General features: G+C 37.9%; 3 protein-coding genes and 1 long non-coding RNA gene across 10 annotated transcripts; 2 read left to right on the top strand and 2 right to left on the bottom strand.

The window, feature by feature from the left end:
- The first annotated feature begins 203 nt into the window (after nucleotides 1-203).
- On the top strand, nucleotides 204-9,036 carry LOC141601391 (uncharacterized). Of its 7 annotated transcripts, none has more exons than XM_074421666.1 (8): nucleotides 204-428; nucleotides 528-604; nucleotides 1,378-1,435; nucleotides 1,699-1,733; nucleotides 2,378-2,715; nucleotides 7,707-7,850; nucleotides 8,440-8,618; nucleotides 8,731-9,036. In XM_074421666.1, exons 3-7 carry the CDS (start codon nucleotides 1,410-1,412, stop codon nucleotides 8,458-8,460), a joined length of 564 nt encoding a protein of 187 aa, XP_074277767.1. In that variant the 5' UTR covers nucleotides 204-428; nucleotides 528-604; nucleotides 1,378-1,409; the 3' UTR covers nucleotides 8,461-8,618; nucleotides 8,731-9,036. The 7 variants fall into 7 exon arrangements, with proteins under 7 accessions (XP_074277767.1, XP_074277775.1, XP_074277784.1 ...); XM_074421674.1 differs by having other exon boundaries at nucleotides 254-428; nucleotides 1,378-1,430; XM_074421679.1 differs by having other exon boundaries at nucleotides 340-428; nucleotides 528-593; nucleotides 1,378-1,430.
- A 9,937-nt stretch (nucleotides 9,037-18,973) lies between these two features.
- Nucleotides 18,974-21,947, top strand: LOC141601378 (uncharacterized). The gene is made up of 4 exons (XM_074421657.1): nucleotides 18,974-19,710; nucleotides 20,980-21,051; nucleotides 21,351-21,483; nucleotides 21,584-21,947. Exons 1-4 carry the CDS (start codon nucleotides 19,685-19,687, stop codon nucleotides 21,791-21,793), a joined length of 441 nt encoding a protein of 146 aa, XP_074277758.1. The 5' UTR covers nucleotides 18,974-19,684; the 3' UTR covers nucleotides 21,794-21,947.
- Nucleotides 21,948-22,829: 882 nt separating this feature from the next.
- Nucleotides 22,830-23,970, bottom strand: LOC141601385 (uncharacterized). Its single transcript, XR_012524356.1, has 2 exons — nucleotides 23,428-23,970; nucleotides 22,830-23,326 (listed from the first exon to the last, which is right to left on the bottom strand). It is a non-coding gene; the product is annotated as an uncharacterized LOC141601385 (long non-coding RNA).
- Nucleotides 23,971-25,106: 1,136 nt separating this feature from the next.
- LOC141656173 (ABC transporter G family member 31-like) lies at nucleotides 25,107-26,739 on the bottom strand. Its single transcript, XM_074463057.1, has 4 exons — nucleotides 26,356-26,739; nucleotides 26,206-26,264; nucleotides 25,511-25,818; nucleotides 25,107-25,414 (listed from the first exon to the last, which is right to left on the bottom strand). Exons 3-4 carry the CDS (start codon nucleotides 25,718-25,720, stop codon nucleotides 25,214-25,216), a joined length of 411 nt encoding a protein of 136 aa, XP_074319158.1. The 5' UTR covers nucleotides 25,721-25,818; nucleotides 26,206-26,264; nucleotides 26,356-26,739; the 3' UTR covers nucleotides 25,107-25,213.
- Between the last annotated feature and the right edge of the window lie 599 nt (nucleotides 26,740-27,338).

Here is a 27,338-nt window from a genome sequence, read left to right as displayed (position 1 = left end):
AAAAAAAACCTCCTTTTAGAAAGGCGAAACTCTTCGGTTCGATCCAGGACCGGACCGAAGACCAAATTATCCCTTACGCGTGGACCGTGGACCTTGGACCGGACCATTTTATGTTCGGTCCGGTCCAAAGTACGAGGTCCAATTTTCGGACCATTTAGTGGACAGTCCTAGGTATTAATCTAATCCTTTTGCAACTTGCTAGAGGATACACATTTTAATTTATTTGAATGGTTCTATCTCACTATTCAATTTCAACTCTTTAAAAACCAAGAAGATCTTCGTATACTCCGTCCCTCATTTTACTCCCATATCACCACGCTGTCCATCCACGACGACGCCACCAGCCTTTCGACGTTGCCGCCGTCCACCTACAATGCCGCCACTGCACCAGTTTCCTTTTTTCCCCTCTTCTCAATTCAATAACTAGGGTTTGTGTTTCTAACCCTTATTTTTGGGGATTTTCTTAAATTAGTGGGTATTATTGCCTTTTTAGGTGGAATATGATGCTCCCTCTTTTATACTTGCAGGTAGTGGTGACGATTTTGGGTGTCTTTGAACCTAAAGGAGTGATTTTAACCAATTTCCATAATCAAGTGAGCTCTAGGTCGAAAATTCTTTATCTTTATCTCTTATTTGTTTGACAACCTCTGCTAGTACTCTCTAATCGTCAATTCGAGTATTATTTTCGAATTAATTTGAGATATATTGTCATATTATTATTCCGTTCTTTGTTTAACCATTTTTGAGTTGAGGTTCCGTTGGTTTGTCACCTGTAGCTAGATTGTGATTTTGTAGTGAGCCACCCCATGTAATCGCACGTTTGTCCAAGCATTAAGCTAGTGGTACAAGTACTAAAATAATCTTTAAAAAATACATTAACTCTTACATTGACATGGCAATGTTCGGTTCAATTTTGAATCATGTTAAAGTATTAGAGGTTTTGAGTTCAAACTCTAGGAATGTAAAAGCGTAAAAATTTATGACGGATAATATTACTGCCCTAGCTATCCTACTTAGCTCGAATCCGGACTAAATTAAATGACATTTATACCCATGTTGGAGTCTAAAGGAAGTTGTATTAATTTGTTAAAATATTGAATAAAGGAAGTCTTGGGAACGGCCTCTTGCCAAAATGGCAAGGGAAGGCTTGCCCCCTTTACACCCTTGTGGTGGGACTATCCTACTTAGCTCGAATCCGGACTAAATTAAATGACATTTATACCCATGTTGGAGTCTAAAGGAAGTTGTATTAATTTGTTAAAATATTGAATAAAGGAAGTCCTGGGAACGGCCTCTTGCCAAAATGGCAAGGGAAGGCTTGCCCCCTTTACACCCTTGTGGTGACCTCTTGCTATAACTGAATATCATATATTTCAGGACGCCATGCCTCAAACTCTACCTCGACCAATATGAGCACCTATGCCTTTGAAGTAAGGTCTTTAGCTGTTTTTGATTTAGATTACCGATCAAGTCATATATGATATTCAGTTTTTATTTAGGGTTTTTAAATCCTGAAATTAGGGTTTTTATTTAGTTTTTCCTGAAATTTGATATCTTGGTGATACACTGATACTTGTGGTTAAATACATATCTAAGTATTTGGCAGGTTTATGTATTTTGCTTCGGTGGGGGGTAGCATTTTGCTTGATTGCTATTTTTGTTTTATGTCTAAGTTTAGTGTTGCACGTTGATTTGTAGGTGTATCATGACGAGATCAAAGAACAAGAAAAAGGGTAAGTTTATTGATGCATATTGTGCAATATTTGGTTGATTCAATCAATTTTTTTAACAACAATCCTCACTACATAGCACTCTCTAAACAATCAACAGCTTAACACTACTTAGCCAACCACAATTTCTAGCATTCAAAGTAGCAGGTTGCAGCATCTTTAATCTGAACCTCAGTGTTTCCTGGCCATCCAAATTTGCTATGCTTGCCATAATGACCTGTTTCTGCAGTAGACTTCGACACCTCCATTGCAGTATCCATCCCATCAAGGGACCTGTCCACCCTACATTCAGCCAGTCAGTGACTAGAGAAAGGCATTGACTACTAACAAAAAGCCAATTGATGAAGTTGACCTTAGGCAGACTTAGTCTATTCCAAACAAATGGACACCAGTTCACTTTTGTACCAGTCCCAAGGAGCCATTCATACACAGCAGTAGTTGAATACTCCGTCTGCAACCAGTTATGACTAGTGAACCCATTAGCCAGTTTAGTCTTCATTTTACATATCTGTCTCCAAGTCCAACTAGAGTAAACAGTAGGTTCATACATCCACCAATCTCTCTGTTTTATGTAGATGTGATGCACCCAATTGATAACGATTGATTCAATCATTATGATTGTGAGAAATATGACGATTTGTTTGCAGGTGAATTTGAATACTATGTTGTTTGGAGGGGTAGAAAACCTGGAATCTGCGATAAATGGCATGAATGTAAGGAACAAGTGTCAGGCTTTAGCAACAACAACTATAAAGGTTTTAGGACACTTAAAGAGGCCTGGGATGAGTTTCATGACATGGATTACACGAATGAGGTAGATTTTTCCGCCTCATGTTGCCCAAATTGCGTGCATATTTCGCAAATCAACTATTTGAAAGCTAGAGTGGCCTACCTCTCTCGTTTGTGTGCTGACCAACGGGGGAATTTGGAGGATTTGGAAGCGTTGGGTGCCATGCTTGAAAAAACAGTTCGGTTGGATCACCAGGTATTTTTTTTTTCGTAGAATGTAAAATTTTCATTAAGCTCAAAATACCACATTACATCATTCATAATGAATTGCAGACTCAGAGAAACTAAGAACATCCAACCTCACTACAACCCACTCTCACTTTAGACCTCTATTATATCATACGAACCATACAAGACTTACCTCATACAAGGACCTACTCTCACGGTCCACGGTATTACACGCAATTCATATCTTCAAACGCTTATGTTTCAAAGGCTACGCAATTCGCGTACTCCTTGTATTACACGCAATTCGCGTACTCCTTTTATAACTACAGTTATTTAACCTGGAATAACCTATCTGGGCATAACTTATGTTAGATGCAAGGGTAATTTATGTTACCACTTTCTCGGCATAACTTATTGTAGAATAGCTTATAACTTATGGTGGCATAACTTATTGTGGAATAACTTATCTTTCCACTTACGGTGGCATAACTTATATTTGAAGAGTGGCATAACTTATCCTTCCACCTCGTAGAATAACTTATTGTGGAATTATCTTAATACTTTCTTGGCGTAACTTATGGTGGCATAACTTATTGTAGAACAACTAAAGCAAGCAATTAAATTAATTGAATGGATAATTAACAAGACTAGGATGTTTTGGGTTCACTTATGTAGACAAGCATAGAAGTACACATAGGTCAATAAAGTCCAAGAGCGAATACAAGAAGAGAAGCCCGATCTCTCGATATAAGGCTAATCCTAGGTTAAGGGGTGATCTCTTCAAGTGTTCAAAATTACAACCCATTAACTAAATGTAAACTAATGAGAGGAGAGAAATTTGACTAAACTAGAGAAGAATTAAGCTAAGAACAAAGAAAGATTGCAAATTTAATTAAGGAGAAATTGAAAGAGGATTCTAGGGTTCTTAAGTTACAATAATGAGAGAGAGTCTAATTTTCTAATTCTAATCTAAGCAGTTAGAAAAAGCAAGTCTCAAGTCTCAAGGCTTGGATTCTGACAGTAGACATAAGAATGATGGAAAGGTAGAATCTGATTTGAAGGACTCGAGTCCTTTAAATCAGATTGCACCTCTCCATCATTCTTATTTCTACTGTGAGAATCCAGGCCTTGAAACTTGCATTTTTTAACTGAAGATTAAAATGTGCAACTTGCATTTTTCGTATAATACGACATAAAAGTGCAACTTGCAATTTTCTTGTAATAATTGCTTACTACGTATGTCAAAAGCAATTCGCTTATGTTTCAAAGGCTACGCAATTCGCGTACTCCTTGTATTACACGCAATTCGCGTACTCCTTTTATAACTACAGTTATTTAACCTAAAATAACCTATCTGGGCATAACTTATGTTAGATGCAAAGCATAACTTATCTTTCCACTTTCTCGGCATAACTTATCGTGGAATAACTTATGGTGGCATAACTTATTGTGGATAACTTCACGGGACGAAGTGGTGGCAGCAGGTGCAACTGTGGCAGCCTCAAGCGTAGACTCAACATCCTTGCATGTTGCACACCTTTGCTTGAACTGTCAATCAAAAATGTCTTAGTTATTTTTTTTTTGCTAAAGCTTTCATTAAAATGAGGAACAGCAATACATCATCACCAATTTCATCAAAAAAACACACTATTACGACTACACAAGTCGTGTCCTAGACAACCAATTCCTATCAGCTAAAGACATTAATTTAGGAGGGCAAGAACTCAATTTCTCCTTCTAACTCGGGAAGCACTACAGCAAGTCTTAGTTATAATAAATTAAATTTAAACGGTTCTCTGTTAGTGCGTGTCTATGTTACTCAGACACGTCTACAAATATCAGATAGGATACGTATCACAGTATCGGATACGGCAATTTAATGCGAAATTTTCAATATTTTGGTCCAAAATGAAGTATCCATGTGAAGTATTGAAGTAACATAGGAAGTGTTATAACAGTATTGCTAATAGAAGATGGAGTAAGATAAGGAAGCATGTTTGAAACGCTTACTTTGTTGGGATCCAACGTCTGGTTCAATGATTCTGCCTTAAACGGAGATTCATATGCGTCCAGTCAGGATGAGCTTCTCAGCTTTAGGATTTGTGCGGCAAAAAAACCAAGCCTCAAGTAGAGGCGTTAAACATTGCAATGAGACCTTTCGACCACCAACAATAGCCTTCCTCCATATGCCTTCCAACTTCATAACATGTTCCATGACCCTATGGTGCATAATTTTCACCAATTAATCCTTTCAAAGGATTCCACATCCTCCAGAAGTTCAAAGCCATAACAGCCAAAAGTCCTTCTCGTAGACTTACTAACAAAGACGTAATTGTACAAATATGCATACATAATTTTCTTGAAGTCGATTCTGTTGTCCTCACTTATGATCATGTCTTTCAAAACATTCAAAAGAATGGATTTAGTCACATATCCATCAGCAGCATATTTGCGAAAGTATTGAGGAGGAGGAGGAATTGTGGGGCTCTCAGGGATTTGAAAATCGGTTCCCTTGTTTTTCATGCCTAAAACTAGAGCCGCCTCATCGGCACAAAATTTTAGGCATTTACCCTTGAAGAAAAATGCACTCTTCTCTGGATTGTACGTACGAGCTAGAAACTTAAAGGTGGAAACTGAATTTGCTTTGACTTCGTAATTCAACAAATTTATAAATGGAGAATCTTCCTTCGTTACATTCTTATCTTCCTTCGTTGTAACAACTTTAGACACATTCTTATCTTCCTTCATTTTCAGTGTCTTGCCACTGGGTTTCAACCCAAGCAAGTAAGCAGCCTCATTTACGCATAATCAACACCAGCGGTTTCCGATGAGGAAAGCATTTTTATCAATAGTGTAATGTTCCATCATGTCTTGGACAATTGATAACTTAAAGCTTCGCTTTTTTCCATTTAAAATCTTATAAAAAATGGAATCTTTCATAAGTTCGAGCTTGTCTTCGCTAGGGATGGCAACGGGCCGGATCTAGCTGGATCCAGCTAGATCCGGCCCGTTGCCATCCCTAGCGAAGACAAGCTCGAACTTATGAAAGATTCCATTTTTTATAAGATTTTAAATGGAAAAAAGCGAAGCTTTAAGTTATCAATTGTCCAAGACATGATGGAACATTACACTATTGATAAAAATGCTTTCCTCATCGGAAACCGCTGGTGTTGATTATGCGTAAATGAGGCTGCTTACTTGCTTGGGTTGAAACCCAGTGGCAAGACACTGAAAATGAAGGAAGATAAGAATGTGTCTAAAGTTGTTACAACGAAGGAAGATAAGAATGTAACGAAGGAAGATTCTCCATTTATAAATTTGTTGAATTACGAAGTCAAAGCAAATTCAGTTTCCACCTTTAAGTTTCTAGCTCGTACGTACAATCCAGAGAAGAGTGCATTTTTCTTCAAGGGTAAATGCCTAAAATTTTGTGCCGATGAGGCGGCTCTAGTTTTAGGCATGAAAAACAAGGGAACCGATTTTCAAATCCCTGAGAGCCCCACAATTCCTCCTCCTCCTCAATACTTTCGCAAATATGCTGCTGATGGATATGTGACTAAATCCATTCTTTTGAATGTTTTGAAAGACATGATCATAATTGAGGACAACAAAATCGACTTCAAGAAAATTATGTATGCATATTTGTACAATTACGTCTTTGTTAGTAAGTCTACGAGAAGGACTTTTGGCTGTTATGGCTTTGAACTTCTGGAGGATGTGGAATCCTTTGAAAGGATTAATTGGTGAAAATTATGCACCATAGGGTCATGGAACATGTTATGAAGTTGGAAGGCATATGGAGGAAGGCTATTGTTGGTGGTCGAAAGGTCTCATTGCAATGTTTAACGCCTACTGAGGCTTGGTTTTTTTGCCGCACAAATCCTAAAGTCGAGAAGCTCATCCCGACCGGACGCATATGAATCTCCGCTTAAGGCGTAATCATTGAACCGACGTTGATCCCAACAAAGTAAGCGTTTCAAACATGCTTCCTTATCTTACTCCATCTTCTATTAGCAATATCGTTATAACACTTCCTATGTTACTTCAATACTTCACATGGATACTTCATTTTGGACCAAAATATTGAAAATTTCGCATTAAATCGCCGATCCGATACATCGTGATACGATCCTATCCGATATTTGTAGACGTGTCCGAGTAACATAGACACGCACTAACAGAGAACCGTTTAAATTTAATTTATTATAACTAAGACTTGTCAGAGTGCTTCCCGAGTTAGAAGGAGAAATTGAGTTCTTGCCCTCCTAAATTAATGTCTTTAGTCGATAGAATTGGTTGTCTAGGACACGACTTGTGTAGTCGTAATAGTGTGTTTTTTTGATGAAATTGGTGATGATGTATTGCTGTTCCTCATTTTAATGAAAGCTTACCTTTTTAGCAAAAAAAAAAATAACTAAGACGTTTTTGATTGACAGTTCAAGCAAAGGTCTGCAACATGCAAGGATGCCGAGTCTACGCTTGAGGCTGCCACAGTTGCACCTGCTGCCACCACCTCGTCCCGTGAAGTTGATCGAAACCCTCCAAGACTCGCTTTGTCACCAATTCGTCCCGTGAAGTTGATCGAAACCCTCCAAGACCTTTTAGGATCGAAACCAGTGTTCTTTTGAAAAGGAAAAATATGCAATAGTCAAGAAATCGGTGACAAGGTCCACGGGGTTCTCGCCTAAAGGGTTTAATGGGCGATGCCTCCCTTGGTTTGCCGTAAACCTCGGAGGAGCTTATGAACATGATGACGGAGCATGTAAAGCCTCCAGAGAGTGATTCGTGGACGATAGTGCAAACATTGTTGAAGTACAAGCCTGATACGGTAACTTCTAATTTGGCTTCATTGTTTAATACATTAGACCATATTTTTGACACCATATTGCATCTTGGTGTTTAAGACACCCTAATTGTATATTTTTGGTTTTTGGGTATCTTATACGTCCAACCAAATGAAGAGTAACACCAGTTTTCAATTCAGTTTTATCCTATTCTTTACTTTGCTTTACTTCCTAGGCTGAGGAAGAGCGTCAGGTGGAAGAGGTGGAAGAGCGTCAGGTGGAAGAGCGTCAGAGTGTGGTAGGGAATCAGCCAGGTGCAAATGAGCATGTGGAAGATGTGGAACAGAGTGCTGCTGTGGTAGTTCAGTCTCTGGAAGAGGTACCTGCTTTTAACAATCCTATGGTACTTCAGTCAGTGATGAGTCCTCCTTGCTAAACTGAAAAAATTCAAGTCCTTATTGCCAAAAAAAGTGGAAGGTTTAGACCCCGAATGTAGACTTAATGATAGAGTGTGACATTTCTATTGTTTGGTTTATTAAAGCTACTGTTTTCATGTATCATTAAAAATAATGAAGTTATATGCCCTACTGAAAATTTTTAATGGGATGGAGGGTGTCGTTATTACCTATAAGGCTAGAAGCGGGTTATAGCTATCGTGACCCACCAGTCAATACAATCTCGCATCTGTACCTGATAACAGATAACTCCTATTCTCCTGAATTATTTGCATTCGATGAAGTCTGTCTTGTCTTGTCTTGTGTCAGTAATCTTTCTTGCGCAATGATATTCAAAGACGTACAGAGTAAGCTTCTCTTACTCTCACTCATTTACTCATTGGCCCTTACTTCTTAAAGTAACTTTTAATGCTGCTACTCTATTAACCACTCCCCGAGTTTCTCTTAATAGTGACAAATGTGTATTTGATCTAAGAATTTGTTTTTTCGGTTACAATTTTTTGATCTGAACAGAAAGAGGCTCTTCGCCTCTGAAAGAGCAAGAGCCTTGTGTGGAAAAGCCTACTGAGGAAGAGACTAACGAAGAGACTGGCGCGACAAAGAATGCAGAGCAAAATGCAGAAGTGCCTATGGAAAAGAAGGCTCAGACTCAGACAGGGGAAAAGGAAGGGGATGCAAAACCGAAACCGAAGGTAAAGATCTATTCTAAATTGTTTTCTTCTTCCTTTGTCTAATGTATTCTTCTCATCTCTTATTCTCTTCCAACCTGCCATTTAAAATCTACAATGCTCTCCGATCACATAGGCTACTAGGAAAAGGAAACCTACGGAACTGGAAAAGCTGGCTCAGACTGAACCGAAAAACAAACCGAATAAGAAAAAGAAAATTGTAGACGAGGAGAAGTGTAGAAGATCTGTAAGGGTCAAAGCTACCTCTGAGAAGAAATAAACAGGTCTGCATAAGTATGCAAATTGTGATTTTCTTGTGAGTATGCAAAGATTTTCCTTTGAATCTTTGATTATCCTACATTTCTATTATAAATTAGATTTTATTATTGTAATGAAGTGAAGTGTCTGCTTTTCTATTTGATTTGAGACAGTTGAGACTTGAGACCCCCTTTTGATCATCCTACATTTCTATCATAAATTAGATTTTATTATTGTAATGAAGTGAAGTGTCTGCTTTTATCTTGATGGGTAGTGTCTGCTTTTCTATCTTCCTGAACTTCAATTCTGAAAGAGTTTCTGAAAGAGTGATGCTGTCATGATTCAGAATCTGATTGCTTTTTCAAAAAATCCATATCTCAGGACTCGGTTGCTTAAAAATTTCCCATGATATGTTGAATGAAAGATATTGAATTCAACTTTCACCTCCAAAAAGAATTAATCAAAAAGTTAAGCCAATCTCGAGATATTCGAATTTGAATGCTGACAGGTCATTTCTGAAATGACCGCATTCTTCCTGTACAGCAACAGGGATTTTTTTTTTTGAAGGAACAGCAACAGGGATTTTGAAACGCCATTTCTCCTATCTCCATTTGAATAAAGATGCCCATGATAGCTTATTTGAAAGCTAAGGAACTTATATTTCATGTCCAAAAAGAATCAACCAAAATTATCGAGCCATTCTTCAGATATTGAGCTTTGAGTACAGACAGGTCTATTTCAGAAATTGTGTTGCATTGAAATCGTGACAGTCTTTGAGGGTCTGGTGTGAAAAATCTGTTCATTATTTTTAGTTGATTCCAAATCGACAAGATAGTAGACGTTCTCAAGATTTTATACATATAAAGATCCTTATTTTTAAGCAACGGAAGCTCCTGTTATAGCCATCTGAATTCATGACAGAATTCTGCATTTTGATATGATACGACATTGGTCGCATTTATCGTGTACTGACCGAAACTAAACCGACGAGTCTACGTGGAATCGTGATTGGTTCCACGGGCTTAGGCTCGTTGTGGTTGACTTTTGAAAGGAAAATGTTAGATCTCTTAAGTTATGACGGTCTTAATGACACCAACTATAGTTCAATTGGTATGGATTGCTATACACACGACACATTAAATTTTGTCTTTTATAAGGCGCTTTTACACTTTTATAATGGAGTATGTAAAAAGGACGCCACCCGACCAAAAAGGTTAACTCGAGACCCGAAATGACCCGCATTACATCACCCGAGTGTGACCCGACCCGACCCGAATATGGCCCGAGTTTAAATGATTTTTTCTTACTTATTCATTGATCCATCAGAAAATGACCGACCTGAAATAACACGACCTCGTTTGGCCGAATAGAAACCCGAAGCTCAAAATGACCCGGGCCGACCCGAATTAACCCGAAATCATCAATGTAAGACTCAAACTGACCTATAATCTTGGGGGGGAAAATGATGTTGAAAAGTTGTAAAATCGGCCGATTAAAGAATTTTTCTACCAAGGCTCGAAATCGTAAACATAGATGATTCATGCCCTTTAACACAGAACAATTTCTGACAGGTGACGAGTATAGACTCGACAAATCCAAATCATTCAACTGAAATCAATGCAAAGAAAGATTGACATTTGTTGGAAGCAATGCAAAGGCTAGTAATGTTGTCTAGGATAGATGGTGTGTGAGATTTCGGTTAAAAATAGTGTCCGTGACAAATAAGAATTTGCCCAAGTCAAAACCCGAAATGACCCGACCCGAATTAACCCAAAATCAAATGAAAAATCCGAAATGACCCGACTTGAACCCGACCCGTTGACCCGAATTGCCAGGTCTACCAGCTCTACGTTACATCTAAGGATCATATAGATATGGTGCAGGCGCCATAAACGAGGGCAAAAAGAAAACTTTAAATTTGCAGGAAGTGACGGAAGAGGGGGGAGGAGAGAATCTAGGAGTAAAGTGACAGGCTAGTAATGAAGTGACGGGCTATATGAAGAAAATTGAAAGAATTAAAAAATGGAAAAAATGCAGGTGAGGAATGTAGTTAGGGATTTATTTGCAGCAGTAAATGATGATAGGCTAGTAATGAAGTGACGGGCTATATGAAGAAAATTGAAAGAATTAAAAAATGGAAAAAATGCAGGTGAGGAATGTAGTTAGGGATTTATTTGCAGCAGTAAATGATGATAAAAAGAAAACTGCTTCCCACAATGTACCGGATAGAGGTGACAAACCGATAATAGGATCAGTTTTAGTTCCGATTTTTTTTGGGACATATAACTAGGTAGCATAAACTGACACGGACACGACTTCGACACGTAATACGACAGCCCATAAAAATTAGGGTATGGGACACGCCGTTTAAATTTAATAAAATATACGGAGTATATTTTATGATTATAAATAACACTAGGTAGTATCCCGTGCTACGCACGTCCTTTTTTTATATCTATAAATCTACCTAGTATAAAAGCTAGATTTTTTCATGCCTTCTGATTGACTGCTGATTTTCAGGAATGAAATTTTTTTTCTGATGTGGGGACCTTCATGATCTCTACAGAATTAATTACACTCCCATTATTGAATGTGAAGGCTCAAACAAATTCATATCATTATTCTTATAATTTTGAATTAGAAAAATCACGTTAAAGTTGGCAAAAACAGTCATAAATATAGTATACTTGCATCCATTGGAAAAAAAAAAACACTTACTAAAAAGAAAATTAATTGAAGTAATAAAGTTGAAAAATAATAAAAAACCAGATCTACAATTTGTTATTAAAAATTGAAGGACAGAAATCGACATTCAAAAATTAACCATTTACATAGAGCTCTTCGACTCGAATCATCGGTTATTATTTTATATTTAAAAAAAATGACAGAATCCTCTATAAAATTTCAACAAAATCACTTTAGATCACAAAACTAAAATCATCCAAAAAAAAGGAAAATAAATCATAGGATGAGACGGTAATCTAAAATTTCAATCTTTCTAAAACAATTTTTGGAAATTACTGGTCTCCTTCCTTTTTCTTAATCTTTCTATTTCCGTCTATCCTTGTATTTTCCCCCTTTTTGAGTGAATGTGGTAGAAGTTCACTAGAGGTTTAGTATTCCAATATCTTCTAAATCGTTGCTGATTTCTTCTGAGTTTCCCTGATTTCCCATCGCTCATTAAGTTTTAGATGTGACTTCTCACATGAAGAAACCTTTTACTCTTTCGTTCTGTCAGTTAAAACACAAACCATGTCCCGTGTGTTCATGTGCTGTTTCAGTATGCGTGGGTGGTGCCCCCTATAGGGATTTTTTTTATGGCGCTCTAAACTGAGTGGTTTCCCGCTGAAGATGGAGGATGTTTTCATCGTCTTTCCTTCATTATCTGTTGTGCCTTTGACATTGTGTGTGTTCCATCCCTGCCTGCTATGCTGCTAGATCTATAATTGCATTAATCTTATTTACAAGCATAGTATTACATCTCGGTGTTGAATAGGGTCATAGCATTGGCTATTATGGCTTAATCGTGCATTCTTGCCTTAACAAAGTGGATCTAATGCTTTGCTTTACTGAACCTCTTTTGCCAATAATCTTTTGTTCTTGGTAGAAAGTTCCTTGTCCAACTTCTTTCCAGGAAAAACTTTTCAGAGTCTTCAGTCGGAAACGTGTCCCAACGTTCTCGAGAAAGAGTGCAAACCCTATATCACTGTCAAACATGTCCAGGACATTCTCGACGGGCCGATCGGGATCGTCTTCGGGATCAAAATCAAAATTGACGCCGCAATTGAAGGAAGCTTTAGCTCGAGCTCTCGCTAACTTGGTCTCGTCCCACAACATGAAAGTTGAAATCGTGGATGAAGTAATCGGTGTGCTCAACACGGAAATGAAGGCGATGGTTTTTCTGAACCTACATCCGGATAACCAGAAGAGGGAGGTGGCTCTCGTAAGTATTTTTTCAACTATTACGCTTTTCTAGGTTGCATATTCTTTCAAAAGTCAAATAAACTTTTTTTTTGGTAGAATGTGAAAATTCTCATTAAGCTCAAAATGTAACACATACAAGATATAACTTACATCACACAGATACTCCTCATTTCATATTTATCCTCCAGTTATCCCACCACTAATTACTATATGGACAATCAAAAAACAGATGCTTGAAGTTTTCAGGATTATTTCCACAAAGACAGCATAACCCGTCACTAGTGATCCCAAACTGTAGCAGACGGTCTTTGGTACCCAGCCTTCCTCGAACGACCAACCAGTTTATAAAACATACCTTAGGCATATAATCCCACCAATCTTGTTGTTTTATATATATGTGGTGGACCCATCGCACCCACATACTGCCTTTCTTATTAGCCACCTCCCATGAGTATTTAGCTAAACAAGTGTCCCAAGAAACTGCAGGTACTCGCTGGTAGTTATCACTACCTGACCAGAGATAGTTACGGCAAACACTGTCAACTCTATTAAGAATTCCCTTAGGCAGCAGAAATATCTGAGCCCAATAGCAATGAAGCTGTGTAAGAACGGACCTAACCAAGATAAGACGGCCTGCATAGCTGAGTTTCTTAGCACCCCACCCTCGAATGCGCTTCACAATCTTGTCCACTAATTTAGTACACTGGCTATTTGTTAATCGTTTGTAAGAAATATCCACCCCAAGATATCTAAAAGGGAATGACCCCTTATTGAAACCAGATGCAGTCAAGATTCTTTCTTCAACATTAGGAGAAACCCCATTCAAATAAACTTGATTGTGCATGTTTGAATTAGTTTCAAGTTATGCTATGTTCATTGAATTCACAAGAAGCTTTTGCTGACTTTGACAAATGCCCATAATCGATAACAACCATGAATTAGTTGGAATGCACTTTGATTAGCTAAATAACACCAACACATCCAGGATTTCTGATTTCAATGTTTCCTACTTTTGGTTTATTTTATTTATTTGTACAGGTGCCTTCTGGCCCGTTGAATCACCATTGGCCTCCACTCAGTTGGTTGAATTTACACCATCGGCCTCCAACATTGGTTCGTATTACTGTTAGTTACTGGTAGTTACAATCACAAGTCTTGATGATTTTGGTTTTTCTATTCAAATTGTGACTAGAACTAACAACCCCTACTAAAGCACCGTAACTTCTACTACGTTCAAAGATGGTAAAGAATATTACTCCGTAGTTTATATTAGCCTACTTGTTAACCACGTCATTAGTTTTCGGCTCAATTATGAGCCAATCAAGTCTAGCACGTAAGTGTAATGGTTTACCGTATAAGCAATGGAGTACGGTTCTTAAGGAAATGGAGCATGAACTCTTTAGAACTTGAACGGGCATGTACTTTGTAACGGTTTACGTTTAAAACTTTGTCCTTAGCTAACATTCTAATCGGGCCCGGTTTCGTATGGCCTTAAGAAAACGCGATTTATCTATGTTTATCACACTTGCTTTTTGGAGGTCAAAGTTTCCGAACTTTGACCGTAAATATCCAAGCCCACTAAAAAAGGGCCGGATGGGACGACTAAATTAGACAGAAAATTTAGGAATGTTTTAAAATTAAGTGACTTCCTCAGCACCTCAAGCTTTCTTAAGAAGTCTTACACTACTTCACGCTTACCTAGCACTATCCTTTCTAAATTAGAATTTGTGAACTTTTATTTATTCCCAATTTTTACCGTTTAAAGATTTCATCTCACTCTAAACATAGTACAAAGATGCTTATTTAAAACGAGAATCATATGTCTGAACCCGACATTCATGCAAGAAGAGAACTTGTTTCACTTAGTAAAGTAATTTTTCTTGAAATTCTCAATCAAATTCGTCGATGCAAAATCACTAAATCATTTGCTGGGTTTATTATGTATAACACTAATAATTATCGTAATCTCCCTAATTTGATCAACCTTTTACCACGGTTTTATGATCCTGGCCGGTTAGAGATAGGTGTTTCTACGCGGGACTTAGAGCTGATCAAGTGCGGGCTGACCCGTTTGGCCCAGCCCGTTCGGTCCGCTAATATAGCGGGCTTGGACAAGAAAAATAAAAAATTACATGGGTAATGGACTAGAAAACTAGGCCCGCTAGAATAAATGGACGGGCTTGGACTAAACAAAATTGCCCATGGACGGCCCGCTATTAAAAGTAACCCCATAAAAGTCCTCATACCCTCAATCCTCCGCCGTTCTCTACTTATTTATTTATAATTTGTACACTCCAAACTAATTATGTAGCGCAAATGAATATTATGTTTTACGTATAACTGGGAGATTGTCGGATTTACACTTGTCGTATAAAGATTCGCCGAGAATGGACATGCTAACGGGATTGTCGTATAAAGATAGTACCTTTCAAGTATTTACAAAAAAAGTGTATGTAACCGCCATCAATGCCGCACAAAGACCAAGGCAGAAATGAAATTTTGATGCTTATAGGATCAGAACATTGCCACACTTGTATTTTTTTTCCAAAATCTAGTAAACTTATCTTTTGAAGATTAATTTACTTTATTAAAGGTAAGCTTTTAAAGACAATTGTTAAATTTTAGTGAGATGAAACGATAACAAACTAGACAACATTACTAGCCTTTGCATCTGTGCAAGAACAATTGGGTTTGGCTCATTCCAACCCCAAAGGTGCGTGCCCTAGACTTAAAGGCTGGACAGGAAAACGATTGAAAGCGAAACAATTGGGCTCATTCCATACCCTCATCTCTTTGGGGTTGATTATGAGGCAGAGATTGCTCACTAAAGCAGTTCAATGGCCCTCTCCTGTTTCTTATGGTAAACATTATTTTCTATATGTTGAATAGTGTACTATAACCACATAATTCATCAGTCTTGTCTAACCAAATGAGCAGATCCATTATGTTTACCCTAAAGGTGCGTGCCCTAGACTTAAAGGCTGGACAGGAAAACGATTGAAAGCGAAGCAATATGAATGGAGAAAAGGGGGCTCTAGACTTGAAGATGTTGAAAAGGGGGCTCCGGGCTTGGAAACACTTTTAGGGACTCAAACACCAGAAAATGTCGACGAAGAGAAAAATGAGCTGGCTGTAAGAATGCTTTTTTCATCCTTTTACTTCTGATGTATTTACGTTTAATTTATGAATTTTAAACTTTTACTGATGAACTTGTTGAGTTGTCCCAGAAACTTACTATGCTTGCCATATAAACTTGTTCTCGCGTTTATGGCCTTGTGGGTAAACTTTACATCATCTTTTCAGAGCATCCCTCTGGACTAACTCGTTGATGTCACTCCTCTTTCCCTTGCCATGAATAAGTGAGCATTAGAAAGTAAAGATTTGTCCGCAACTGAAGAACAAAATTGAAAACAGGATAATCAAACGTGAAATAGAGGTTCTCTAATACCAAAAAATATAGGGATACCCCTCTTTAGCCTCAAAGGCTAGGAGCAAGAGATTAGACACAGAAGATAGCAGCTAATGGTAACAAATCCAGCCACAAAGTTGGGGGGATGGGATTGAACTATTGGAGGAGTCACTGACCATTGAGTTCCCACGTGATTCCCTGACCCAACAACTATATTAGTTTGTTTCTATTTTGCCGCCAAAACATACGCATGTAATGTGACAATTTTCAGCCACAATAGGATAACATTGTTAATAAATCAAGCTTTGAACTTCTAAGAGCACAAAAAACAGGCTACATGTTTACATAAGACTCCACAGTAAAAAAAGATTTGATTTCCCCGTAGATTCAAATTTTCAAACACCCTTTGATCAAGACCCCTTAAGGTCAGAAACATGTCCACCAAAATCTGACATAAGAAAAGTATATAGTTAGAAGTGAGCAAACAAAGCACTTCACCAGAGCACATATATAAATACTTATATATAATACATGGTTTTGCAGTGCACCTTGATGTCCTCTGAAAGGAGTATCATTAACTGATGGCATCGATTGACCATCTATAGGGTGAGTAGCAGCCTGTAAAAAGAACATGAGAATGAGCAAAACCCACATATAAACTAATGTAGCGAATAAAACTTAAGATCATAACCCGCAATCTGGTATTATAGAAATGAACATAGATGCACTCCATGAAGTGGAACACAATTTCATTGAAGTCAAAAGGAAAAGAAAAGAAAATAACACTAAATTTATGAAATATTTATTTGCCTTATCTGTGAAGCAGGATATGTTACATGATTGGGGAAAGACCAAGGAGAAATTGGCTGACAACCTCAAAGCATTTGAATCAAAAACTGAATATTTGATGAAAATAATGCCTAACCATGAAGGCATAAAGAAATTAATGATGGACTTTCACAAGGCTTTCAATGTGTCGATGTCAAATGAAACATATGATGATAATTGCCAAGACAAAGTCTCCGGCAACCCTTATGTTGTAAAAGTTGTTGAACGATTGAGAAAGGCAAGACAAACATACATACAAATGATCAAATGTGCATACGCTGAGACGGGAGAAGACATGGATGAAAGAGAAGGAAAAGAAGAGAAAGAGAAAGAGAAAGAGAAAGAGAAAGAGAAAGAGAAAGAAGACGGGGTTGAAAATGCAGTAGAAGAAGATGAGAAGATGGAAGAAGAGAAGGACAAACATCAAGAAGAGGAAAAAGGGAAAGAGAAAGAATGCAGGGTTGAAAATGCACTAGAAGAAGACGAGAAGATGGAAGAAGAAAGGGACAAACGTCAAAGTGGAGAACACCGAGTGGTTGGAGGGAATTCAAATAATCTTGGCTTTGATGATAATCGTAGTTGCTTTTCTAAGAGAGAGGGAAGCAGACCTTCAAGTGATTTTGGTGGTAAAAAGCCAGTCGTGTTTTGCTCTAATGTAGGCACGTGTACCAAAGGGGAACGTTGTAGATATATGCACAGCTTCCATGAATATGAGAAATCACGAAGTTACACACTGCACGTAGAAAAAGATCACTTAGCCAAAGCGGCTTCTTTAGGTCATAAAAATGTTGCCAGTGTCATTGAAAGGCCAACATTACATCCCACTGCCATTTTGAAATCTAAAAGAAAGCTCCTTGTCCTGGATGTGAATGGGTTGCTTGGACATGTTGTAAGTACGTATGAAGGTAATAAAAAACCTTTAAAGCGTGAACCATCATTTTTAGCCATTGAGGCACTGGGGTAGTGATGTTTTTGTTGTTGTTGTTGTTGTTGTTGTAATTCTATTTTGACTTATTCGTCCAACTGCCTCTATTCGTCCAACTGCCTCACCTAACCACTTTTGTCTTCTATTTTCTTAGTGTACAAAAGGCCTTCTTGTGATGAGTTCCTGAAGTTCTGCATTAAGAAGTTCGATGTTGGGATTTGGTCATCAAGAAAAGAGTATGTTCATACTATGTGTTTATAATTTTTTCAGTAACCGACGGGAACAGTATCTAACTGTACATCCGAGCCCTACTCTGTGGCATAGATGAATTGTCATTGCCTTATAAATTTTCTTTGCAGAAAAAATTTAGATATAGTGCTTGGCCGTCTCATGGAGAATAATATCGTGGAGAGTTTGCTTTTTTCATGGGTGAGACATCAATAAGTTTCTATTAAGATACTATCATCCATTTGCCTTCACTGCATTCATAAAGTATCATTCATATGGACTTCGGTACTCTATTTACATATATGTATCCTCTTCTAACTATGACATGCAGGGTCAAGAGCATTGTATTGAAGTAGTGCATCAAGGCCATTGTAAGAGCAAAAAGAAGTCTCTGTTTTTGAAGGAGCTAAGGAAGCTATGGGATGATGAAGAAATTTTTTTTCCTTGGAATAAGGGGTTTTATGATGAAACAAATACTATATTGTTGGACGATTCACCATGCAAGGCCTCGCACAATCCTGTAAGTATTTGATCTGATGCAATAAATAATCAGATTTTTATAGACTCTCGTTGGAATAAGTTTTTTTTATATGCCCCCCTATCCAGCCTTACACTGCGGTGTTTCCTCGTGCGTACACATTGAACAATAACACAAATACTTCTTTAGGTAAGATGAACTTCTTTCAATCTCCACTTTTCACAAACCATGTTTGATGCTTGCTTCTATAGTTCTATGGATCCCAAGATTCATGTTAAATACAAGTAACTTGAGTAAAATAGTTTGTAATATCGGGTCATGGCAGGGTCACATGGTAAGATTCGTGTATATCTCGAACAACTGGCAAATACCGAGGATGTGCAGAAGTTCATCCAAAAAAATCCGCTTGAAAGTGACATCACAAACACTGAGTTTTGCCGGTTTGTCGAGTCTTAAGAGCCCATCAGGCAAATCATCAACATCAGTGTGTGAAGTTGTTACAGGCAGATTGGTCCCACTGGTAACATGCTACTTTGGTTACTGAAATGGCGGCATCTCGGACTGCTAAAAAAGAAAATTGTCATGGCTTGTTTTGCTAGCCTGAATTATCATATTTGTTTTAGCAGAAATGAGGCAAGGGTGACTAGATGTGTGACCAGACCGATTGTACTGCTTAAGAAGATTCAAAATGAGATTAAATACCGTTTGTAGAGCCTACAAGTATCAACAATATGTCGAAGTGATTTGAAGTGGCTGTCTGAGAGGAAACTATTAGAAAGTAGATTCTAAGTGATTTTGGATGTAGTAGATGACAAACTTAGTTTGATAAGTTATCATGTAATGGTTACATTTTGAGCTTGATGAGAATTCACATTCTACCAAAAGAAGCAGTCTGATGAGAAGGATTTGTCTGGAAAAGCGTTGATGAAGCATGTTATGCGGACTTGGGTGCCAGCTAGCAGTCCTTTCTCCTTTCTGTTTCCACATCCACCACCGTGTGCCTCACCACTACTGCGCCACCGTGCTGAACTCGACAGAGAATGCTTGAACCGACCTGCCTTATTAGGTATGTCAATTCAGTTTTAGTTGTTTTCTTTTTCGATTAATTGCAGCGTTAATTATTTGGGTTTATGTTTATAAAGATATGGCGTGCATTAAGATTTGTTAGCTTGATACTCGATTATATAGCAGCACTTAGTTGAATCATTTATACTTCACTGGAAAAAACAAAAACGATGATCGTATACTATGATTTTTTATTGTTACTATTGTCCTCGGTTTGATTGCCTACTACTCCGTAATAGTTTTAAATTGTAAAATGTGGATTGTAGCCCATCTTTGAAGTTATAAAATATAACCAACATTATAAAAAGTACAGTACAAATTAATAATCCGGAAAGTAATTGCGGATTTCAAAACGAATATCACTGAAAACATCATTATCACCTTCAACCCAATCCACCGGGTCGTTTTCCCATACAAGCGGAAGTGTCCCGAACTCAAAGGAAGGCCCCTGAGCATACAAATATGCGACCAGTCCCTAATCATCTCTATTAGCAACCCATAAATATGGTCCTGACGGAGGTTTAACGTTTTCAAACCACCACCTCGAAGCTTCATTATTAGAAAAAGCGCGCTCCAGTTTGCGAGCTTGACGGAAACATTTGCGCTCATCTCCCGCTCCAAACTCAATCATTGCATGTCCCTTGAACGGCCCATTGTAAGAAATAGCCGGGTGGATAGCTTGAACTAAATTTAATCCAGCACCCCGAATAACTTCTACTAATCTGTCAAGATCATATGAGGGAGTTTCCTTTCCAAACCCATCTCGTGTGCTTGGCAAATTATAAAGAATACACATCAGAGGTTTGACGTACAATATTTCGGAATGGCCTCCGAAACTTTCTACTGAATCAAAGGATTCTATATCAGATTCATAGGATGCATCAGATGAATTATTAGAAGACATAATTAGTTTATAGTATAAGAATGGTTGAGAGGGAATTCAGTATAGATTAAGTTTGAAGTTTTTTGAAACAAAGAGAATGTAATACCCTTCTAAACACATGAAAACCTATTTATATAGAAATAATTAAGGCAGATGCAATGCATAGAGTTGAACGAATGAATGTTTGGTGTGAAACCAAGAGAAATGTGTAAATGTGTGGTAAATAGAAACGTTGTAAATAGTCAATGTTTGTGTGAAAACGGATGAAATGTGTAAATGTGTACACTAGTATAATTAAACAAATACAATGAATGTTTTCATTTGGTCTGTTTGATTGCCTCCTAGTTTTTAATTGTAAAATGTGGATTGTACATTTCTACTGTGAAGAATAATGGAACTTTTATGTCCATGCGGCAATGGACCTCTAAAGTGGCGGAGCCAAGATTGTTTAGAACTGGGGTATGTTTTAATGTAACTATGTTGTTTCTTTTATTACGGGATCTTATAGATATAAATTTTTCAAATCGGTCAAAATTTAATGATGAAAAACGTCAATTGTCGGAAAGCTGTGGGGTCTCAAGACCCCACAACTCCATAGGTGGCTATGCCACTGCTTCTAATCAAGGCTGTAATAAGTAAAGGCAAATATTTGTCTCGTCCTTACTACAAATGCCCTGGTTCTAAGACGGCAAGTTCCCAAATGCTGTTTGTATAGTTTTATTTTCAATGTTTCATTTATATCTTAACGTTTAGTTTAGTACTTGGCAGAAGGGAATACCGGATTGCTTGTTCTACTCATTTAAAGATGAACTGAAGCAGTGTCCATGCGGACGTGGCTTTTGCTGCAACGATTTTAGAGGTCGAGAGAAATTCTGGCGTTGCTGTAATCGGGTGAGAATTATGTCGCATCGACTTTGTTTCAATGTTGCCTGAAATTGATCCCTGTTTTATGTTCTAGTAAGTTTATTTTGATTCATGTGTGTATGGGCAGGGGGATTCTTGTGGATTCTATGAGAAGATAGTGCGAATCTGGCAACCACCTACCTGGTTGTCTCAATCTCATTCCGCTCAATCTCAGTCTTCTCAATCTCCGTCTTCTCATTCTCTTGAAGTGACCCCATCCCACACTCATGCTGCCTTAAAGGTTTCTAGTAGTGGAGGGGCAAGTAGCAGCTATGCTCCAGAATCGTCAATTAGCTAAGTGTCACCGTCCCGGAGGACAAATGAGCTTCTTCTAAAGGCTCTTAAAGTGACTAGGGAAACGGAGGCCATATATCTTGAAATTATTAAAGATCTTACTAATGTGTCTTTGGATGATTAATTGTAATGTATAATGGTTTCGTGTTTACGAGGAGACACATGACAAGGAAGTTGCCGTCATTGCGACTTTTTTACTGTTTCTTTTGTCCTCACCAAAATTAGTATCTGTGGACTCATGTGACGACTTGTTTGATGGCCTTTCTTTGTATGACATTGATGTTTGTTGAACACCGAGTTGTACGTCAATGCGTTTTTCAATTTTTTACGCGTCACGTCGTGGCACGTGCCTAGAGGTGAAGAAAGTTAGTATGATTCCCGGCTTCCCGCTGACCTGGCAAAGGGGTCAAATGGGTCGGGTTTGTGTTTATGAGTTGAGCTATGAGTTGAGCTGCTATATAGAACTTGAGTAGTTAGATCCTTAGATGTACATGTAACGTAAAGCTGGTAGACCTAGCTATTCGGTTTAACGGGTCCGGTTCAGGTCAGGTCAGGTCATTTGGGTTTTTCAATTGATTTTGGGTTTGAGGTATGAGTATAAAACCTCAATGCCCTAACACTGGGGTATTGAGGTATGAGGGTATTGGGGGTATGAGGTATCAGGGTATTGGAGTATCAGGGTATTGGGGGTATGAGGGTATTGGGGTATTGAGGTTCACTCAATTGCCAGGCTCGGACCGTCCCCTCAAGAAATCTTTTCTTTTAACTAACCCCATCTGTAGTTTAATTTCCTTTGCAGAAAATGTAAAAATAATGTCCGACTCGGAGAGTCGGATAGACACTACCAGCCAAATCGACAACTCTCTTTTTCATCAGGGCAACCACATCATCCTCAAGATGAGTCATGTTTAATTTCGTCAAGTCAGACTGACTTTGGTTCAGTTGTCACTAGCCTTGCACTTTGAGGCTACCGGGTTTCCATTGTTCGACATGTTGTTGGAAAACACCTATAAATTCACAAACATTTTACAATCAGCTCATGGCGTACTTTTTCACCTTTTAGAACTCGCTACATTCATAAAATAATCCATGAGATGGACAACTCAGTGTTCAAAAACATCAATGTCATACAACGAACGGCCATCAAAGAAGTCTCCGCGTGAGTCCAACATGCACCTAAGCTAAGTCATACATCAGCTGATTTAATTTCCGATAAGCTAGCTAAGAACATGGACTGACAGTGTTCCGAGCAGAAGACATTTTAGGTATCATCTAGCAAGACTGAAGCAAGACATATTGGTAAAGTATAATGGCAAACAAAAAACAACATTATTTCGCAGCAACCAATCGAAAGTACGCCTGTTCGAGACAAGCAGCAAAACCTTGCCAAAAGCCCAACTTAACATGCAACTATTTATCTAGAAACTGGGGGTCAGATATCTGCTCTGCAAAATTCTCTTCATTAAAGTCAACTTCCACTGCATGATTAGATGATGGAAAACAAGATCGGTATAGTCAGTGATGACTCTTGCCATCTCTGTATGGAACGAATGGAGGAGCTCAATCATCTATTTTTCGAATGTAGCTACAACAAGAAAATCTTAAGACATATTGAAAGATGGATAAATCAGAATTTACCTATTAGCGGAGTGACTAATTGGAGGTTGAATCAACAAGGATCCAAAACCAGAAGAGCCATAATCAATGCGGTGCTCAAATGCCTGCACCTACCACATTTGGAGGCAACGGAATTTGAGCAAACACGAAGGGCACATCATCAGACCTGAGAGGGTTAGCTCTGATTTGATTAAGGAGATGAAGATGATGCTCAGAAGATCAAAGAAGAAGATGAAGCGGCGATATCGACAATGGATCGAATCGCTGGTTAGATGAGGAAGAGAGAGAGTAGGACGAGTAAAAGTGAATTTGTGACGGTGTGATTGTGTGGTGGATTTCAGTCCGCCTATTTGTTTTCGTTGTCGATATGGACTTGTCCGGAACCCGCTCCACGCATTGTAACCCGGTGCTTCAACATCTTACTTCGATTTAATATAATTCTTACATTTTATCGGAAGAAAAAATGTGGTGGTATTGTGTAAGATATCATCACACATTCTTTCAAAAAAACATGGGATATTAGGGTGATATTGTTTTAAATAGTGTATGGATAGTGTTTGTCATTGCTTGTGGTACTGTGTTCAAAAAAATATAATTTCTAAACACGCAAGGAGATACATGCAAAGTATTTGAATGATATTTTGAACTAAAACTGTAATGGTTGGAAAACTAATCCTACGTTTGTGACTTTGGAACTTCCAATTGTATAACAAAGAGGAAGACACCAAATCATGATATCTTACACATTTTTTTTGGTGATAAATAAAATGAGGGATTGAGTGTTATAATTGTAGATGAAAATTGATTTTTTGATCTATGAAAATGGGGAATTTGATTGTTGTAGAGGAAGAAGTGCCGTAGGTTTAGGTTAGAAAGAGTAAAATAATGATTGTACTTTTGCTATTATTATATTAAACCTCAAATCATGATATCTTACACAAATCAACTTTTAGACGGCTCATTAATTACATGTCCCCCCATTTGCAAATTCCGGACGGTTTGTTTTGTGTAATATGGGTGGGTTTGACCCGTCTTATTATTTCAGACGGATCGGCCGGTCTGAAATAAGAATTTGTGTTGACATTGTGTGTGTTCCATCCCTGCCTGCTATGCTGCTAGATCTATAATTGCATTAATCTTATTTACAAGCATAGTATTACATCTCGGTGTTGAATAGGGTCATAGCATTGGCTATTATGGCTTAATCGTGCATTCTTGCCTTAACAAAGTGGATCTAATGCTTTGCTTTACTGAACCTCTTTTGCCAATAATCTTTTGTTCTTGGTAGAAAGTTCCTTGTCCAACTTCTTTCCAGGAAAAACTTTTCAGAGTCTTCAGTCGGAAACGTGTCCCAACGTTCTCGAGAAAGAGTGCAAACCCTATATCACTGTCAAACATGTCCAGGACATTCTCGACGGGCCGATCGGGATCGTCTTCGGGATCAAAATCAAAATTGACGCCGCAATTGAAGGAAGCTTTAGCTCGAGCTCTCGCTAACTTGGTCTCGTCCCACAACATGAAAGTTGAAATCGTGGATGAAGTAATCGGTGTGCTCAACACGGAAATGAAGGCGATGGATTTTCTGAACCTACATCCGGATAACCAGAAGAGGGAGGTTATGAGTACGATTGGCTCTCGTAAGTATTTTTTCAACTACTACGCTTTTCTAGGTTGCATATTCTTTCAAAAGTCAAATAAACTTTTTTTTTTGGTAGAATGTGAAAATTCTCATTAAGCTCAAAATGTAACACATACAAGATATAACTTACATCAAACAGATACTCCTCATTTCATATTTATCCTCCAGTTATCCCACCACTAATTTCAATCTAGCAAGTACGCGGAAAGTCATTTTCCTGGCCTTTGCATCTGACTCAAATACGAGTTCAACTCCAATGGTCAATCGCTTCCTCTGTTCTGTTGATAGGCCACTGCTGCCAGCCATTCCCACCAAAGTGTCTCGAAGATTATCAAGTTCTACAAGCCTCGTCACTTCCTTAACAAACTCCTGCAATCACATTGGCAAATTAAATATTGGCAAATCAAAGAGGCATCCCAACAATTACTCCGACAAACTATAGTACCAGACTACCATCAAACTCACCTCTTTGGTTTCTTTAAGGATTTCTTTAGGGAGGCGAAGGGAAGATGAGAACCATAGAGACTCCTCAACTGTGACTTGGAGAGAGTGTATGTCATTTTGTTCAACATATCCTGAAATTCGGGCAAACATATGCTGCATTTTCGGATACCCTGAGATCCTAATGTCTCCCTCGATATGTCCACCATTCTTTCTTCCAGCCAAAACATCCATTAAAGTTGTTTTCCCTGCTCCACTTGATCCAACTAATGCGGTAAGAACTCTTGGTGGGAAAACTCCACTTACATCCGACAGTAGCTTTAACTTCGTTTCTGGAAGACCTTTTGCATTAAATCTAATTAAAACAGTCCAATATTACGGTTTTTGCATAAATCGTAATAACAATATAAATTCCAAAATAAATACTATAATTGCAAAACAAATACTATAAAAATTCATGGTCACTTATAATATGTCAAATATTCCATAAAAGTAATTTATAACCATTTTAAGTGATATGTCAATTTTGTTATTAATCATTTTAAATCCAAAACTATTTGCATGTTATCTAAACATTGAAATAATTAGTAAAAACTTAAGTCCATCATATTAGTAATTTTTACCACCATCAAAAATCCTTTTAAACCTGCAAAATCAATTCCTAATACATGCAACTACAACAAATATATCGTGTGACACCGAGTAACGTCCTTCGTTACCTTAGTTGTCAAGGTCCGAGTCAATAAAATACACGTCTTCGTCGGAATCCTCTGATAGCCTAACAAAAATAAAAACACACATGTCACGATTTAAAGAGGAAGAAACAAAATTTAGGATGATGAGAAATTACCCTTGAATATTATTATTACCAATCTTACCAAAACTTTAGTAAGAATTACTAATAAAATAGGAGTTGTAGAAATGATGAATGATGGAATCCTCTTATTCTTCTCCTCTTATAGCATGGTGGAAATTAGAAAGGAAATATACTCATGCATATGAATTAGTACTAGTAATAGAAATAGTATTAGTAATATTGTTTGTTTTGGAAGAGATTGTAGTAAGAATTAATATGGATGCTTACTAGATTTTCCTTTCAACTACACTTAGAATAATTGAAGCAACAAAATGAGTTTACAATGCATGCAAACTCACGGTTCCATGGAGCATATAGGAGTAGTATGTTTGTTGTTCTATATATGTAGTATAGTTATAAGAATGAAGAGAAGTATGAAGGGTATTATAACCTCTTCATTTTCACGGTAAAGGCACGGAGCAAGTAGACAAGATTTGGTAAATTGAGTGCCTTCAATAATTAAGGACCTAGCAATCTAGCATTATAAAAAGGATAGGTAGCATACTAGCATGAGGAAAAAAAAGAAGGAAGTAAGACCATCCCTAAGCAGAAGGTCGAGTTAATCGGGTCACCAATATTTTTCCTCATTATCACACCTTAATTATCTTGACCCACTTTCATCCTCCCAACTCCCAAGCAGAAGGTCACGACCTAGGTCACCAACCCAATTATTTTTCACTTTTTAACCAATGAGAGAGTGCCACCTACCGGGTCATCATACTCAACCAAATGTCACCTTCTCTTTATTTTGACGGTTGTCCTTTTTTTTGTTTCCAGTCAATGGGAGTGTGCCACCTAGCGGGTCACCAACAAGGTCACCAACTCAACTCAAGGTCACCAATTGACCCTGAGTAGTTGAAGGTCACCAAAATTAACCCCTTAATCCTAAGACCATCTTTATCAATTATATTGATGACCGGTCAAGCAATTTTAAGGCCAAGAAATAAAGGAAAAAGAAAATAAAAGCCATGACCGGTTGCTTTGCTAGGTTGTCAG

This window comes from Silene latifolia, chromosome 1 (assembly GCF_048544455.1).
Source record: "Silene latifolia isolate original U9 population chromosome 1, ASM4854445v1, whole genome shotgun sequence".
Lineage (NCBI taxonomy): Eukaryota > Viridiplantae > Streptophyta > Magnoliopsida > Caryophyllales > Caryophyllaceae > Silene > Silene latifolia.
This window is presented reverse-complemented; position numbering and strand designations above follow the sequence as displayed.